At 33.0% G+C, this 18,512-nt stretch overlaps 1 protein-coding gene across 1 annotated transcript in view; it reads right to left on the bottom strand.

The window, feature by feature from the left end:
- The window catches only part of LOC140439059 (pancreatic lipase-related protein 2-like), a 43,715-nt gene extending 29,278 nt beyond the window's left edge, over positions 1-14,437 (bottom strand). The window contains exons 1-2 of the mRNA XM_072528708.1: positions 14,345-14,437; positions 2,939-3,148 (exon numbers count right to left, since the gene is read on the bottom strand). Coding sequence (XP_072384809.1) covers positions 2,939-3,148; positions 14,345-14,399 — 265 coding nt within the window. The 5' untranslated portion in view covers positions 14,400-14,437. The remainder of the gene's footprint in view (positions 1-2,938; positions 3,149-14,344) is intronic.
- Between the last annotated feature and the right edge of the window lie 4,075 nt (positions 14,438-18,512).

Below are 18,512 nucleotides of genomic sequence, written 5' to 3'. Positions count from 1 at the left end.
TTGCCTCTTAAAAGGACACAAAGCCAGATAAAATAAAAGTTGCTTTTCTTTTAAATTTAATAGGCGAAGAAGGAGTTGAGGTTGTAAACACTTTAAAACTTTCAGATGTCCAAAAGCGTAATTTTCAAACATTACTAAATGAACTAGAAGCATTCTGTGTACCAGAAAGAAATGAAATGTTTGAAAGATTTGTTTTTTATACTGGCAATCAGGTAGAGGGCGAAGCATTTGATCATTTTTATACAGATATAAAAAAATTAGCACAGTCTTGTGAATTTGGGTCTGAAGTAGATAAAGCTTTACGTGATAGGATTGTCATGAGAATCAACAGCAAAGAATTGAGAGAAAAATTATTCATTCCCAAGAAACTTACTTTAAAAGATGCTGTGGATATTTGTCAAAATTACAACTGAAAGATGTTGAGAAACAGTTAACAGAAAAAATAGAGGCTGTAAAATACAATTAGAGTTATCAAAGATCAGATAGAAACATTCAACAAAGAACAAGTAAAAGTGGTAGTGGTAATCAAGAAATGTTCAATTGTAATAGCTGTGAAACCCGTCATGGAGTAAGGCAGTGCCCTGCATATATTCAAAAATGCAAGAGGTGTTGGCGGTATAGGCATTGGGAAAGAATGTGCCACAATATGTCAAATGGATCTAGCAGCAGTGGTTCAAGGACAGTCAGAGAGATAATAGAAACTGGTATTAGTAATAATATGGATGCAGATGACATGACAGTTGCAACAATATCTATTAATGAAATTAAGAATATTAAAGAATGGATGAAAACTATTCAGGTAGGAGGTGCAAATATTTACTTTAAAATAGACACAGGGTCACAGCTCAACCTGGTTTTAGGTTGAACTGTGATTAGGTTTTACCTAATCATATGTTGGATAAAATTGATAAAAACATAGGCTTAGAAAGGTCTAAAATAATTTTGGAAGCATATGGAGGATTCAAAATTGTTCCATTGGTTATTGTACATTTAAATTGTTTGTTCAAGAATATTATACATAGCCTTAAATTTGTTATTGTAGAGGGAAATAAAAGCTCACCAGTATTGGGTCTTTCATCATGTTTAGATTTAAAAATTTTACCCAGGGTTGATAGTATTACATATGAGAAAAAGAGGATTTTGTTAAAAATAATATTGATGTGTTTTCAGGATTAGGTAAATTTAAAAAAATGTATCCTTTAACTCTAAAAAAAAGAGTTGCCAGTTGCTAAACCACCACGTAGGGTACCAATAGCTATTAGAAATAAGTTAAAGGAAGTGCTAGATAGTTTAACACTGAGAGGTGGGATTTCTCTATGTGAAGGGCCTATGGAGTGGTTAAGGAATTTGGTAATTGTTGAAAAAAGTGATAAGTCACTAAGATTATGCTCAGATCCAAAGTTTTTAAATTTGGCATTAGAAAAAGAATATTGTGTTATACCAACACTAGATGAAATAAGAACACAATTAAAAAATTAATCAATTTTTAATGTACTAGATTTTAAGGATGGATTTTATCAAGTAGAGTTAGAAAAAGAATCAAGTAAATTGTGTGCTTTTAGTACAATATTTGGAGCATATAAATTTAACAGATTGCCAATGGGTCTTAATTGTACTCAAGAATTTTTTCAATTAAATTAAATCAAGAAAATTTTGGTGATTTGTCAGGGTGCTTAGTTTACTTTGATGATTTGTTGGTTTTTGGGGAAACACTGGAGCAACAAAGTATGAATTTAAAAAGAGTTTGTTACCTTAAAAAGATATCTTTTTAAGGTAACACATGTAACAACTTATCCACGCTTGTGTGGTTTTTTCATATTGTTCTTTTTAGATGAACTGATAATGCTTTCTGATTAAGAAAGCGAAACGTCTTCAATAAATAGATGAAGTAGCCATCATCTTTGTCTTTTTTCTCCACCTTTTGACCGAAAAAACCGACCACTCTTCCGAGTGATCCTTAATTTATATTGGATTGACGGTCGTACTCCTTTTCTCGATATATATATATATATATATATATATATATATATATATATATATATATATATATATATATATAATGAAATGCATGTTTAAACAGATGTACTTGTAATATAATTATAACCTTAAATGTTACACTGAAGCGTGAAAAGAACTGCCTAGCATTTATTTTACTATTTAAAACACAATTATTAACAACTAATATATACAAATTTCTTATCAAGCCCGTGCTCACTTACGCGTCAGAAACGTGAACGATGACAAAAAGCGACAAAGAACGAAATATTGCATAGACACCATTACTTAGGTTTTACCGCCTTTATACTGAACATTATTTTTTTAGGTCTATTAAAATAAATAAAGCTAGGGTTGCTTGGCTACTTAGAGAGAACAAATGAGATGGAAGCATCAAAACATATTTTTAATAGGAAGCTAGATGGAGTGAGGAGAAGAAGAAGTCCGAGAGCACAATTTGAGGACCAGTTGGAAGAAGACTTACGAGTGTTAAGAGTACGTAATTGGAAAATCAAGGTGAAGAATAGCAAGGAATGAAAGCGAATACTATAACAGGCTAAGATCCACTATGGGTTATGGAGTTAATGATAATGATGACCTATAGAATGCTATACCCTCCTGAGACTTTATGTTTCGAAAGGCTATACACAATTCGGAGATCTCACTTTAAGTGACCAAATTAACTACCAATTTGATCAAAAATTAATTGCTTTAAATGTTTGAAATATATGAATCGATGAACTAGTCAACATCTTATTAGAATGTATGTCAACATCTTTTACTCTTTTGTACACATATAAATAATTTGTTGTATGCATATTATTATGGTTTAAGCATATATAACTCTTAAGTATTTTATTAAAGTAATAATTGGCTTTTCGTTAAGTATGTAGGTTGGACTGGTCGAATGACAAGTACCAATGTAAAAAAATGAAACGCTTACCATGCACAATAAACATCGTTTCCTTTTCTGCGGAAAAATGTGTGTTTTTTAGCCGACTTATTGTACCAATTTCTACTTTAATACTCTTGGTAGGATGACGCGTGCAATAGAAGTGGTAAGCTAGATCTGTAGACAACTTCAGACCAAATGACGTGCTGTTGAAATCATTGTAGTCTGGATCAAAATCCTCAAAACCATCGTCCAATGAAACTGAAAATAAGAATATTATTTATATAAATTGTTTAAGAACTAACTACAAAATAATAATAAAAAAAAACAATATCTATGAGGTAAATTAGAAAAATTAAAAGTTTAGGAAGGACCCGGCAATACAGCACTGCGTTAATCTAATTTGTTGCTGGCCTTGTTCATTACATTGCCCCGACATGTTTGTTCTAGCGTCTTTTCGTTTTATCATTAATATTTCTTGCTATTATTTATTTTTGTAAATATAGGCATGTTTGTTTTTTTAGTAGTTACATCGATGTCATATTTCTTACTGATTTATCTTGATGGTACTTACAATTATAAACCGTTTATTCCGCGCCCTTTAGTTTGTTTTTAATTCTTTTGTTAATTTTCTAATATGTATTTGCTATATATTAAAAAGCATTAATAAAAGAATATACCCTTTTCCCACGCTTTTGTTTTTGTAAGCTTTTATTAGTTTTTCCATATTCTTCTTGGCTGTTTGACTTTGGTAGAGAGTAAATATTGTTTTTTCATTATGACAAGTCATGTAAAGTGGTAGTAAAGTGTCCAATATTGTTCAGACTTGACGATATAAAAAGCTTTCCAGTAGTATATGACGCACCGCCTAAAATCTTAGCCTATAGCTTTTAAATTTTTTATCAATTAGTGCCACTTTTGGACTCTCTTTATTCTTCTTCTTCTTATTTTTTATGTAGACAAAACTATCTGTTTTTCAATGTGCCTCCAACAAGTTGTCGTTTCATCGTCTTCGTGGTCTTTCTACTAAACGTCTTTCTATTGGGGAACCGTCTCTTGCCGTCTTTACTACTCTATTTGTTATTATTTGGCTTATATGATCGTTCCATTCTACTCTTCTATTTCTTACCCAGTACTTGATATTCTTTATCATGCATCTACTTTGTATATCTGTACTTTATTTATAGCAGTTGGTTATAACGTAATCTATTATAGATCTTGGTCCACGGGTGCTATTGAATGTGTATTTTTGTTGGTCTTATTGGTCAAAAAATGTCTACTCTAAGTTCATTATTCGTGTAGAAGTTGATCATCAGTTCCCCATTTTCGTTTTTAACTTTCTCGTTATGTTTTTGCTTAATTCCGGGTATTACTTGATTGCCTATTCGAGTGTTAAAATACATCAATATTATCATCTTCCCTCTGACCTGATCTACCACTTGTTGTAATTCTCCATAAAACATTTCCCTTCTTGTTTAAGGCTTGTTATTTTCTAAGCCGTATACTCCGATGATGTTTAGTTTCTTCTCAATTCTTATCATTACTCTTACAATACTTTCTAATACGTATTGACTCTATTGTAGTAGCCAACCTCCATTGAGGAGAGGGCACTTTAAGAAGAAGAAGAAGATTGACTCTTTGATGTGATTTTGGAACCTTTGTTAGCAAGGCTGCACCTCCTTTGGTCTTGTTTTCTTTTGCTTCTTCATTGAAGATTAGTACGTATTTATCTAATTTTGATTGTCCTGTTCCTTTCTTTTTTTTTACTGTAAAGCACAACTGTCTTCTGTTTCTCACAACTTGTTTCTCTTTCAGCACTTAAATTATTTCTTGGTCACGTGAGTTGAGTGACCTACTATTCCGTATAGTAATTCTTATCTGGGTTTTGGTTATGTTTTGCTTGTCCTTATTTCTTGCCATGGTCATCTTCAAAGTATAAATTCTGTTCCGAGGCTGTACATTGTTTCTTTACGCAATATTCGTTTTTACGATTGGTAGATTGATCATGTGGTATGTAACCACAAAGCTACTCAATCCACCCCACATTTACCCCAGGCAATGATAATCTCTTTCTGTATAAGGTTACAATATTCCAATATATCTATTCTATTCTTTCATATTATTTAATAATTTTTAAGGTAATTCTATTGTAATCTATAATACTGTCTGATAAATATTTGTGTTTAATAAATATTCAGAATAACAGGTTCTGGAATTTTTTTCTGAAATTGTTTTAAATATTGCTTCCATTGAATTGAGCAGAAAAAGGTAATGTTGTGTAAGAATATCCTAATTACTGCTTCTAACTCAGTTGTGCCTAAAATAAAATTATTCCATATAACAATAGTGATGATAATATCGGAGAATTGCAATCAACTTTAAATTTTTTGTCAGAAATATTATACAAGAAACAACATTACCTCCTCATGACAGTGAGTAATGTGAAGAAAATTTTTAAATTTCCAAACAACGTATAATAAATTCTGCTCATCTGAGAAAAGAGAAAAGTCTATGTATCTCTGGTATTTTTCAACTTGATTCAAATAAAGTTTTATATGCACTACATTTTGTTACTTTATTTATTTAAATATTTTAAATGTAAAAATAATTTTTTTTGTCATATTTAAGAGAATATGTATGTTGTAACTTATTATTCATACTCAGCTGCCGATTGTCATTAACCAGTAGTCTCTAGTGCTCCAATTTTTTTTTTGTGTTGTGTAATTAGAGTTTTTCCTAAATTTATATCATTGGACTACAATATCGGAGTTTAACCCTACAACATACAAGAAATCTAGGACACTACTAAATTATACATTTAGTCCACCTAGCATCATTAATTCACGCTACGTGTCCGGTTCAGTTCCTCCACATACGTGATATCTCTCTCTACAACAGCTGTACTACCTGCTCTGACTCTTCAAATCACAGTACAAACTCCCTTTATTAGCGGTAATCCTATCGACCATACAGGCTGTGTCACCCAATCAGGTAGGGTATCATCCTCACTATCTTTACTCTTTCTGCGGCTGCTCAGAAAAGTTTTAATGAACTACATTAACACCAGCTCCTTTATTTTGACCATGAAACTTTTTCTCTTATGCCTCTTTCTTAAAATAATACAGGAGAAATAAAAGTAAATTAGTACAAGATGACAGGCAAAACTGTGACAATAAACAAGGAACTGTTTGAAACAATAAAAGAGGGAATAAGGAAGAAAAAAGTTAACAAACGTTGGGGATATACGATTTGCATAGGATTTTTTTTAATGTGAAGTATATGCTAAGGAAGAGTCCTTAAATTTATTGTGTTCGTGACAAACAATTTAATGTAAGGGTTTTTTAATGCAGAAACTTACCCAAAGGAAAATGTTCTAATACCGATATTTTTATAAAATTTTTTAGCTATATTTTTATTCTTCGGCAGATTAAGGTATTTTTTGCCATGTAAATTTTCGTTGATAAGCTTTAGGTGTAAAAGATAGTTATCCAATATACCTGCCCATAAATTTTACTTTTCATTTATGACATCTACCAAAAACTATTTGCTCATTATCTAACCGTCTGTCTCATATGACAGCCTTCTGATACTAGAATTACTGGTAATGAAAGAGCAGATCATTTTACAAAAGAAACTGTCAGTCATAGTACTGGAATAACCACAATTCAATCAAATTTAATAACACTAGTTTTCTAAAAGTCAATAGAGGATACCTAACAAGACTTATTAAAAAAGAGCAAACCAACTCTTTACAAACTCCAACCGTTTATTGGCCATCTTTTCCTGAAATTCCTAGCTAGTACAGAAGCATCCTAATTAACAACACCAAGCTTATCCTTGGTTTCTTAATGTCTTCAGGAACTCGTTCAACTTGCCACAATTGCAATTTACCTAACTGTGAAACATATCCTCACCGAGTGCAAACCATTCATTAACCTATATAAAACATTAGATCTACTCTTAAACAAATACTCAACTACCCTATAGAGATTACAAAAACTATACCATTTCTAAAAAACACAAAATTTAAGCAAATAGACATTAGTTAAAATAACATAATTATTATTTGTTTTCGTTATTTAATGTATTTTCCTGTTAGTGTAGATGTAAATAAATAAAAAAATAAAAAAATTTGAATGGAGTGAATTCGAAATTTCTCTAAACGGTTCTTGTTTGGTGCAAATTCTCGAGGAAAAAATCTTTTATTTTTTTCACTGTGACCACAACAGTTAGTGAATTTGCCAGTAATTAATGTGCAAGAGCAAGATCAGTGAAATGGATATCGCAAGTGACCTTCCTCTTGGAATTATATTAAGGCCCAACAAGTTGCTTTACAACTTAAGATGCAAGACCTTTAGCTACTGTATTAAATTTTTTCCTATATATAATATTCTACCTAAAGGGCAATATGTTACCAAGTCACAAGCCTACCATATTTGCATGCCATACTTATCTGGTTTTGAAGGTATATACTGCATAAAAGTACACCTACCTCGATACGGAATAAGTTGCTCATCTACCGGTATGTTTTTTCCTAGTAAATAGTATTTCTGAAAGTTTTGGTTGACTTTATTCCACACATCGCGTATTGCTGCTAATATGTCGTTACTTCTTCGTTCAGACCTCGTGTCCTTATCGTCAAATCGAACAAATCTTAGCAAATTTTTGAATCGTTTTAACTCCATGGTACCTTTAAATACAGTAAGTCCATAAAACGTACTCCAAAGTATATCTACATTATGGATGTTGGCACTTAGGTGTCCTGCAGTTCAATAAAGGCATATAGCTGTGTAGAGTCGCCATATTTCTAGTTATCTATCCCCAGGACTTTTTCGACTTCTTTATTTGTACACTCCACTATTTCGTTCACAATTTTTTCGTCCACAGACAAACAAAAGGAATCAACAGGATCATTTACACTTTGACCAGGGGCTAACATTATTTTGTGCACTTTGCTTTTTATTATGTTGCAGGATAATATACATCCTGTCGGTTGTAGTTGACTTTTCCGAATAATTCCATTTAGTTTCAAAAATTATACACTCTGAAATCTGGGAACTTGTAGCTACACATTCTTCTTTATTATCAATCAATACTACTTGCTGATCAGCTTCTTTACTTGCTTACGAAAGATGATCTTCAATTTCAGAGTCACTTTCAATGCCACCTACTTTAGGAGATTCTTCATCATCGGAATTCCATAAATTATTTGCAATATCTTGCTAACAATGATTATCAATTTTTAATATTAATTTAGAATAGATATAACACCTATTGTAAGCATCTCTTTGATGTTCACATCAAAGAGATGTTTACATTATTTGTTACACGTTTAGACTTTATTATTGGATTTCCGGAATCATAAAAGTCGTTTAGATAATCCACAAAAACATTACCTGACTGGCAGATTAACTTTTGTAACAAAGATTTAGACTTTGGGAATAAAAATACAAATATGGTCCGATGGGCCCGTGTTGCCCCTTTACGCGACGCAATAATTTTAAAAATGATAATGAATATTTTGAATAGCTTTTAACTATGTTGAAGAAAACATACTTCTAAACAAATTCAGTAATGCATAAAATTTTTATCAGTTTATGATAAAAGACCCGTTGTACCCACCTTACCCGCATAAGGGTTAATCTAAAAATAATTAGATACGTATTTATTAATTTTATTTTCAATAAACGAATTATAAAAAACATTAGTTCCCGGTAAAATACACAATATCATGGATTTTCAGTAAAAAAAAAAGATTTATTATAGGTATTATAACGATTATTATTAAGTGTCACAATAAATAGATTATTGTTTCGATTGTGAAATAAATGACTCTATTGTTATACATTTTTCAACTTGATAATATCGGAATATATATATACTGTTTGTATAATTTTCTAATATTGTTTTTGTAAGCTTCCTCTAATAATTGTCATCGATTTATGAAAGCTTATTTTGGTTAAATGTACATAAATATTTAATTTACTATTTGTTACAGAAATTAAAATATTTTAAGCCTAAATATACATTCCTAGAACATGCAAATACTTTTGATACCTTGTAATTGATAAAGCTATCGATTTTTTTAATAATTATGTACTTCAAAAAGTCGAACATTATGTAGTGTGCCGTTTAAACATTCTATGGAAGTTTTTTGTTGATTATTTTGCTATTATTTTGAGGTTGTTTTTCTTAATGTAGAAATTAATATTGGCTTCGTATTTTTTGTTAGTTCTATTAATTTTCTCGTGAATTTGTATCTTTTATTTAGGCTTACTGTATTTAAAGTTCAAAGAAAATAAGATCGAGAGAGAAAGAGAGAGAGAAAAAGAAAAAAAGAGAGAGAGGGAACTAACTATCAACCACGTCCTAGTGAAAAGCAAGCATACGAAATTATTAACAGATATTAGAAGTTATAGATGGACAGACGCAGATTCCGATCACATACTAATAATTACAAAATTTAGAGAAACTATCCTAAATGTCACAGAACAGAAAATATTGTATAAAAATATGACGTCGCCTCAATAAGGAACAAAGACAACGCTTAGTACTTCAAGGCAGACGTAAGAGCAAAACTACTTTAAAGCGAAAATCACGGTGACGTCGAAGTAGAGCAGGAAATAATAGAAGTTATAAAAAAAGCTCCATGAAGCAGTTGTGTCGAGTAAAAAAGGAAAGAGATAAAAGATGGTTTTATGCTAATAGCAAGAAAAACCTTAAAAAACAGAACGAGCCAAGACTAAAATATATGATAAAACCAAGTGACGAAAACGGAAATAAATAAGAAGCACAGAGCAGACATGCGAAAAAAGTGTGAAGGGTGAAAAGGAAGCATAGGGATAAAAAGCTTTAAGATATTAAGCAAGATAATATTTATAAAAATGTGAGAAACTTCTACTAGGAGGCGAAAAGGAGCAGTGACCAATCCGCAAGAAGTCAGAATTACTACAAAACTAATGAGATCATCTAATAGGAGATAAGCTGAGGAAGCTAGATGGATGACAGAAGCATTTTAGAGAGCAGCTTAATCAAGAACCAAACAAAAATAATCAGAAGCAAATGGAAATGATAATAATGGCTTCTTTCTAAAGCTATTCATTCCAGTAGACGAATACTAGATGTTACAAATAGCAATATTTTTAATATCTGGTCATCTATTCATTCTTTTAATGTTCATCTTATATTATGAGACAGTTTTGACCATATTAACACACAAAGAGTGCTATTCTTCGTCTTTAAGTTCCATCTTCTATCGAAAGTTGGAAATCATCATGGCTATGCGGACTCTGTTGACTGCCGCTCTAAAAAGTTCTGCACTACTGCATTAAAACCATTCCCTTAAGTTTTTAAGCCAGGATATTCTTCGTCTTCCCACATTTCGCTTTCTTCGTATTTTGCCTTGCATATAGAGAGCCCTATAACATTTTCTAATCTAAGAGTAAAACTCAGAAAAGCAATTTAGCTCATTTAATTGCCGAACAAATTGCAAAACCTACAACTTTGAAACCCACTTCACTGGTTCACAACTTTTCTGATACTCCTATTTTGACCATTGCCACTTAAGCTTTAGCGAAAGGTTTCAACTACCCTTTAGTAAGGTAAGTTCAAGTCACATTCCAATTGGGACAATTATCTGTCAAACTAAAGAAACCATAGATGGTTCATTACCATCCATATTTACTATACCTATCCATAGACTAAAAACTATATATTAGTCAATCCGATAAAAAACCTGAAAAGCTTCAGTCAAATCCAAATCTGAGTCCTTCAGTCATTTTCCCGCTGATAAAGGAAATGCCACCTTCATCCTAAGCACTTATTATAACTTTAATAAAATTTCATTGCATTCAATAACAGCCTATGGAGTAAATGAAGATGCAAAAAAGAAAGAGAAGGATAAATTTTTCGAGGAGCTCCAAATGCAAATTGACAATGGGGAAGAAAATATAATTATAATGGGAGATCTAAACGGTAGAGTCGGAAATAATAACAATGGAATTGAGGAATGCATGGGAAAAGAAGGAGAAGAAATACTAAACAAAAATGGTGAAAGAATAATAGAAACATGTGTGAAGAATAAGCTTGTTATAACAAATACAAAATTTAAATATAAAAAAGTACACAAATACACGAGAGTACAAGAAAGCAGAAATAAAAAATCAATCATAGATTACTTTTTGGTAAGTAGCAACAAATGGAAAAGAGTACAAGACACGAAAGTGAAAAGGGGCTCAGAGATTGGCAGTGATCATCATCTAGTAATAATGAGAATGAGAACACAAAATGAAAAAGTAAAAAGCTACAAATTAAAAGAAGAAAGATATAAGAAGATATTCCAAGAAAAACTAGACAATATTTTGAAAGGTAGGGCAAAAACTGCAAGTATAGAAGAAAAGTGGGAAAATCTTAAGACCAGCTTAATCATAGCTGCTAAGTAAACTTGCGTAAAGACAAAAATAGCAAATAATAGCACGAGGAGAACTGAATGGTGGACGGACGAAATACGAAGACAAGTAAAGAACAAAAAAGAAACATGGAAGAGATATCTAAGTACAAAGCGCCCTTAAGATTATAAGGCATATAAAGAAAAAAGAAAAGAGGTTAAAATAGCTGTGGAAGCAGAAAAAGAAAGATCATGGAAAAAGTTTGGACTAAAAATGACAAATAATTATAGAGAAAATCAAAAACTGTTTGTTCTATGGCGCATTAAAACAGCTTAGACAAAAGAAAGAACACATAATGGCGAATATAAAAGACAAGAATGAAAAGGTAATAACAGAACAAAACCAAATAATAGAAAGATGGAGAGACCATTTTAAAGAGCTAACTCATACAGACGTAGACAACCTAGTGAAGATACAAGAAATAAAAGAAGAACAAAAAGTAGAACCCATAACAACAGAGGAACTAGAAAAAGCAAAATTAAAAGGGTTAAGTAAGGCAAAGTAGCAGGCAAGGATCATATCACCCCGGAAATGATAAAATTCATGGGAATAGAGGGAGTGGATAGCATGAAAGAACTAATGAATGATATCATAAAGAGAGCAGAAATACCACAGGACTGAAAGAAAGACATTATACTGCCAATACACAAAAAGGGCGACAAGAGAAACTGTAATAATTACCGAGGTATTACTATATCAAGTATTCCTGAGAAGGTATTCGCAATAATAATAGAAACAAGAATAAAAACCCAAATAGAACCAACTATGGAAGATACACAATGTGGATTCAGGAAGGACAGAAGCACGCAAGACCACATATTCACAATAAGACAAATAAGTGAGAAAGTAATCAATAAAAATAGAGAAATACATATATGCTTTATTGATCTGGAAAAGGCGTTTGACAGAATACAAAGAAAGGACGTATGGAGGACATTAAAGGAAAGAGAAGTTGACAGGATAACAATTGATGTTATAAATGATATGTAGAATAATAATACAAATACGGTGAGAACCAACAACGAGGAATCCAAAGAATTTACTACAAGTCAAGGCGTCAAATAGGGATGCGTGTTGAGCCCACTGCTGTTCTCAGTGGTACTGGATGAAGCAATAAAGAAACCCAAGAGAAGAATGAGAAAACTAACATTAGGATACTGGCAAATGAAACAGACTCAACTATCAGAGCTTCTTTTTGCAGACGACATGGTTTTAATAGCAGAAAACAGAGAAGACCTACAGAACAACCTTGAAATCCTAGAAGAAAAACTGTCAAACATAAATATGAAAATAAATACAGAGAAAACAAAAACAATGATAATTTCAAATAAGAGAAAGACACGCGTAATACAATTAAATGGAAAACAACTAGAACAAGTGGAACATTTTAAATACCTAGGAGTAATAATTAAACTAAACGGTAAACAAGACATGGAAATAAATGAGAGAATGGGATGAACAGGAAGCTTATTTAACACTATGAAAACAACATTTTTGGGGAAAAAAGAAATACCGGAGAAGGTAAAAACGGCAGTCGTTAAATCAGTAGTTAGACCTACAATCATGTATAATAGCGAGTCATGGACATTGACTGGGAGACAAAAATCTCGAGTCAATTCTATGGAAATGAGGTTCCAGAGAAAAATAGCAAACAGAAAGAGGACAGACAAAATACGAAAAAACGAAACAATCGGACAAAACCTAAAACTAGAACCAATAAACGAAAAAATAGTAGAGAGGCAACTAAGATGGTTCGGGCACGTATGTAGAATGTCAAATGAAAGATTAACAAAATGAGTGTTTGAAATGAGAATGCAAGGGAAAAACAAACGAGGAAGACCAAGAGTTAGGTGGGTAGACGAAATCAGAAAAGAAGTTGAGAAGAAAGGATTGACATGGGAAAGTGCACAAAATCTAACACAAGACCGGATAGCATGGAGACAACAGTGCAAAACTTAACCCCACCAGCCTTACACCTAACGGTAGAAAGGCTTAGGACTAAGTAAATAAAATTTCAAACCTCATTAATACTCCAGACGACACACCAATTACCAATAATTCAATAAACTGTCTAGAGGAAACAACAAAAGCCATTATCAATGAAACTCTCTTCATGTTTATTATTATTTAAATTTAAATATAAATACTTCAAGAATGGCACTGAGGCTGAATAAAGCAGAAATATTTTGTACCCACTTTTAAACCAAAAATATCGCGAATTATGTTTATAGTAAAAATAAATTTTTAAAACGTATTTTATTTTAGAAAACATGGAAACTCATTTGTCTTGGCTTGTTATATCCTGAGAAGAGGAAACCCATCAGACCTTGTGCTTTTCAAATCCGATGATTTTAAAAATCAAAGCAAAGACATGTTTTTTATTTGGTCAGTAAGTAATTATATTTAATATTTATGAGCTAGAAAGAAATATCAAATTTAAGGTAGAAGTAAAAAACCTGGATGGACTAAAAAACAAAAAAATCATGATAAACATAAAAAAATTGGGAAGACTAATTTAAAAATTATTGAAGCAAGATCAGAGAAATACTTATTGAGTCAACGAACCTTAAAATATGAAAACAGTTAAAATATATAACAAAATATAAAAAGATATCAGAAAGTAAACAAAAAGCAAAACAAAAAGCTGACGAAATTGAATCAAAGAGAAATCAAACTTATAAAAGAAAAAAGTGGTTGCTTAAAAAACTAAGGAAAATTGAAAGAACGGACATAGGACATCTGTCATTCTTTCTGGTTTTAATTTCTTGGCTAATTAATTGTTCATCTCCAATATTGCACTTCTTCTTTAGTGTTCCAATGAATATTAGCATTTTAGTGCCTCTCATAAATTTAGATATCTTTAAAGTTATTTATTATAAGTTAAATTATATTAAAAATTAAATAAATAAAAAATAATAAATACAACAATGTATTTCACATAAACCAGCTTTAAAAATACAACCAAAATGTTACAACTAAGTAAGTTTCCTGTAGTAATGAAAATACTTACCAGCTTCAGACTGATATAAAATTAACACCGATATAAAAAATATACAAACAAACATTTTACCGGATAAAATTTTAGGTTACATACAAGTTTGTTGGAAGCTTTGGTTTTTTATTTATAGTCATTTATAATTTTATCTCTCTCAATGTTGTAGATAAAATTTAATAAACAAAAATTATAGTTTTATGAGGGATTTTTACTTGTCCATTAGGGAAAAATAAACTTAATTGATATATAATTAATGTTTTATTGTTTTTTAAGCTTTTAATGCCGGATATTTACAAAACACGAACAGAAAATATTTATTTAATAAAAATAAAATTGTTCTATAAAACAGCAGATAGAGAAATAGATATTCGAAAATGGTTTCGTGGAATTAAAGTGTACTTAAGAGACGAAAAATACTTTGAAATTCTCAATTCGCTTCATCATCATAAGTGGCTCGACAATCCGTTGTGGATCTTGGCCTGCTCACAAAGAAGTCGCCACTCCTGTCGATTCCTGGCAACTTCCCTCCATCTAATAACCCCTAGAATCTGTAGGTCTTCTTCCACATCATCAATCCATCTCATTCGTGGTCGTCCTCTGCTTCTTGTGCCCTCTGGTTTTGAAAATGTTAATCTCTTCGTGTATTCGTGATCTGACATCCTAGCAATGTGTCCAGCCCATCTAAGTCTCTGCACTTTAACGAATTCGCTTGGTCGAGTTTTTAATTCCAATGAAACCTGCTTTCTGTTATACCCTAAAAACAAGTGCAGGTGAGAACCAAAAGCTGCAGGGAATGTTTATGAAGTTGATAATGCTTCAGCTAAGTTTAGTTTGACTGTTTCATTTACATTTTCAGTTAAAACTCCGTTTCTGCTTCAGCTACCTCGGCAAAAGTCATAATATTCCTAGCGAATCTAACAAACGCGCTGTTGAGATACAGGCTACTCCCAAACCGATGGAAGGAAACCCATGTCAAAACGATACCAAAGCCAGGAAAAGACAATATGTTCCTGCAAAATTATAAACCGATTAGCTTACTCCCAGTGATTAGCAAAACAGTGAAAAGAGTCATACTTAGTAGACTTCAAGCTGAAACGGACCGGCTGGGATTATTACTTGAAGCTCAGTTCGTCTTCAGAGCAAACCACTAGAGAGCTACAAGTACCTTAACTAACAGAGTATATGAGAGCCGGATATAATGATGGTTAATACACAGAAGGAGCCTTCCTGGATGTAAGTAAAGCCTTTGACAGGGTCTGGCATAAAAGCTAATATACAAAATAAGAGGGTACGGATACAGTGGGGATATGACGAGACTGGCCGCGTCATACTTGAGCAACCGGAGCTACAGAATTCGGATAGGATAAGTCCTGTCCGAACTTGGAACTCCAGAGGATGAAGTGCTACAGGAGACGGCCCTGCTACCCTTACTGTATACAATATACACTGCCGATATTTTAAGAACACCATAAACCCCACTAAGCCTTGATGTTGACGATACAGCGATTGCGACAAAACATCGAAACATCGGCATAGCGATTAACAATCTACAAACAGTACTACACCACATGAATGGACTATACAATGAAAAATTGCCATTAACTTTGAAAAAACACAATCTGTCCTTACTAAAAAACGAAGAGGGGACCCAGAGAAACAATTGACGGTGCACAATAATGCTATCTGAATGGAAAAGATATGCTAAATACCTGTGAGTCACGGTAGACCAAGGAATATCATTCAAACATCATGTAGACGTAACAGTACAAAAAACAGCAGTAGACAGAGCGGCAATAAGAGAACTTGCATGTTGAAAAAGTAAACTATTGTTACGTAAAAATATGAGTCATAGTTTTAACCTTTAAACATGTTTTTATTCACTAATATTTCTGTTTTATTGTAGAAATTTTGGCGAAGGATCTAGATTCAAATTATGGTGAATCATCCAACTAGATGCTTCTCGATTTTTCGATGCAAGACAATGCGATCTTTCGATGCTGTTCTAGTATATCAGGATTTCGTATATAAATACAACATTTTTATATGGAGGGACAGTTAATTCTGAAGACCCGCGCTCGCGAATTGTTACGTACGGATATATATAAATTATTGTCAGATAAGTTAATATAAATAAAGAAATAAATTATATCCATAAGTGTTATAAATATTGAACCTTTTAATAAATTCACAACAAATGGTGTCAGAAGTGGGATACTTAGATAAATTGCGAAAATAAATTACAAGTGAATATAAAATAAATTGTGAAAATGACGACGATTTATGAGCTGACAGTGACTAATTTAAGAAGACATCTCGAAGACAGAGAATTAGCTTCTACCGGAAAAAAGGCTGAGTTAGTCCAACGACTAAAGAACGCTTTGCTAGAAGAAGGACTAGATCCAGAGACTTATATATTTGAAGATGCTGTCATCTCGTCGATTTCGAAATTGGAGAACAAAGTTTCTGACGATATTTCGAAAGTTTCTTCTGATGTAGCCAAAGTTTCCGACGACATCGCATCATTGGAGAACAAAGTATCCGGCGACATCGCTTCTTTAGAAAGCAAAGTTTCTAACGAGATTTCTTCTCTGGAAAGCAAAGTTTCTGCTAACATCTCTAAAGTCACTTCAGAGATATCTGCTCTTGACGATAGAGTGTCTTCGTTAAAAAACCAAGTTGCTGCCGATATGTTGGCCTTCGAAGAAAAGATATGGAAAGAGATGGAAAGGAAGATGGAGGAAACAGGGACAGCAGAGAGGGGAAACAATCCAATTACAGTGGAGATAAAAGAAGACCAGACGAAATTTAAGTTGGAGACACGGCCGAAATTTGAAGGAAGTGGAGGTTCTATTCATGTTAAAGTCCCAACTTTCGACGGAAAATCATCATGGAACAACTACATGAAACAGTTCGAATCAGCCGCAAGAGCGAATGGATGGTCTGAAAAAGAAAAGGCTGTAAACCTGACTATCGCTCTTCGAGGAGATGCCTTAGATGTGCTTCAGACCATAGCCGTAGAGGAGACCGATGATTTCGAACAACTGAAGAAGAGGTTAAATATGCGATATGGCCACGAACATTTGGAGCATGTATATCAGTCACAGCTTAAAAATCGTAGACAGAAGAAAGATGAGGCTCTTCAAGAATATGAGGTAGATATTGCCAGATTAGTACGATATGCTTATCCAACAGCTCCCGAAGACACGATGGAAAAATTGGCCGTTCAAACGTTTATTGATGGTCTTCGTGATCATGAAATGCAGAGAACACTACGATTAGCTCGTCACAAGACGCTGGTTGATGTCTTATCCGCCGCCCTCGAATACGAGTCAGCTACGCAGGCCTCTGGAGGATACAGTAAAGTTAGGACTGTAAAAGAGGAAGGAGATGAAGATAAACTTGACCAGCTCGTTAATATGATGAAAATTATTACATGCAAGAAAACGAAGACCATAAAATCAAGAAACTCACCATCAGGAAAACCAGAACGAGTTGGCTTTAGGGGAGCAGCTTCGACCCGGAACTTTTCCAAAGACCCTCTTATACTAATAGCTTCTTTGAAATGTCGTGAAGATAGTGTATATGTAGATGGAGAAATAAATGGTAAAAGACATACGTTGTTGGTGGATACCGGAGCGACCAGAACCATTATACGCCCAACAGTTATAAACAGCCGTAAGAAACTATTACCAACGAGGTTGCGACTTCGGACCGCTACAGGTGAAAATGCCAACATTCATGGAGAAATCCAGGTACAATTGGGAGTTGGAGCAGAAAAGTTCGTCCATACTGTTATAGTTGCTGACATCGAAGAGGATGTTATATTAGGAATGGACGTAATGAATATGCATGGATTCCAATTGGATTTTAAGAATAAGGTAATCAAAGTTGGCAACGAGGAGGTATTTCTTCATCCACATAATGACAACACCGTGCAAGCAGCCATTACAGAAGATACAGTCGTGCCTGCGAGAAGCGAAACGATCATAGTAGCGCGACTACAGGGAATTGTAGACGAAGGGACACCTGTTATGATGGAGCCTTGGAACCACGACGATGAGGTTGGCCGTGGAATCATAATTGGAAAGGAATTGGTGACTTCGGCTAAAGAAATTCCTGTGAGACTTATCAATGTCAACGACTACCCAGTGACTCAAGAAAGAGACAAAGGTAGGAACTTGTG

The sequence above is a fragment of the Diabrotica undecimpunctata genome, chromosome 1, assembly GCF_040954645.1.
Source record: "Diabrotica undecimpunctata isolate CICGRU chromosome 1, icDiaUnde3, whole genome shotgun sequence".
Lineage (NCBI taxonomy): Eukaryota > Metazoa > Arthropoda > Insecta > Coleoptera > Chrysomelidae > Diabrotica > Diabrotica undecimpunctata.
Note: the sequence above shows the minus strand (reverse complement) of the source record. Positions and strands in the feature narration are given on the sequence as shown.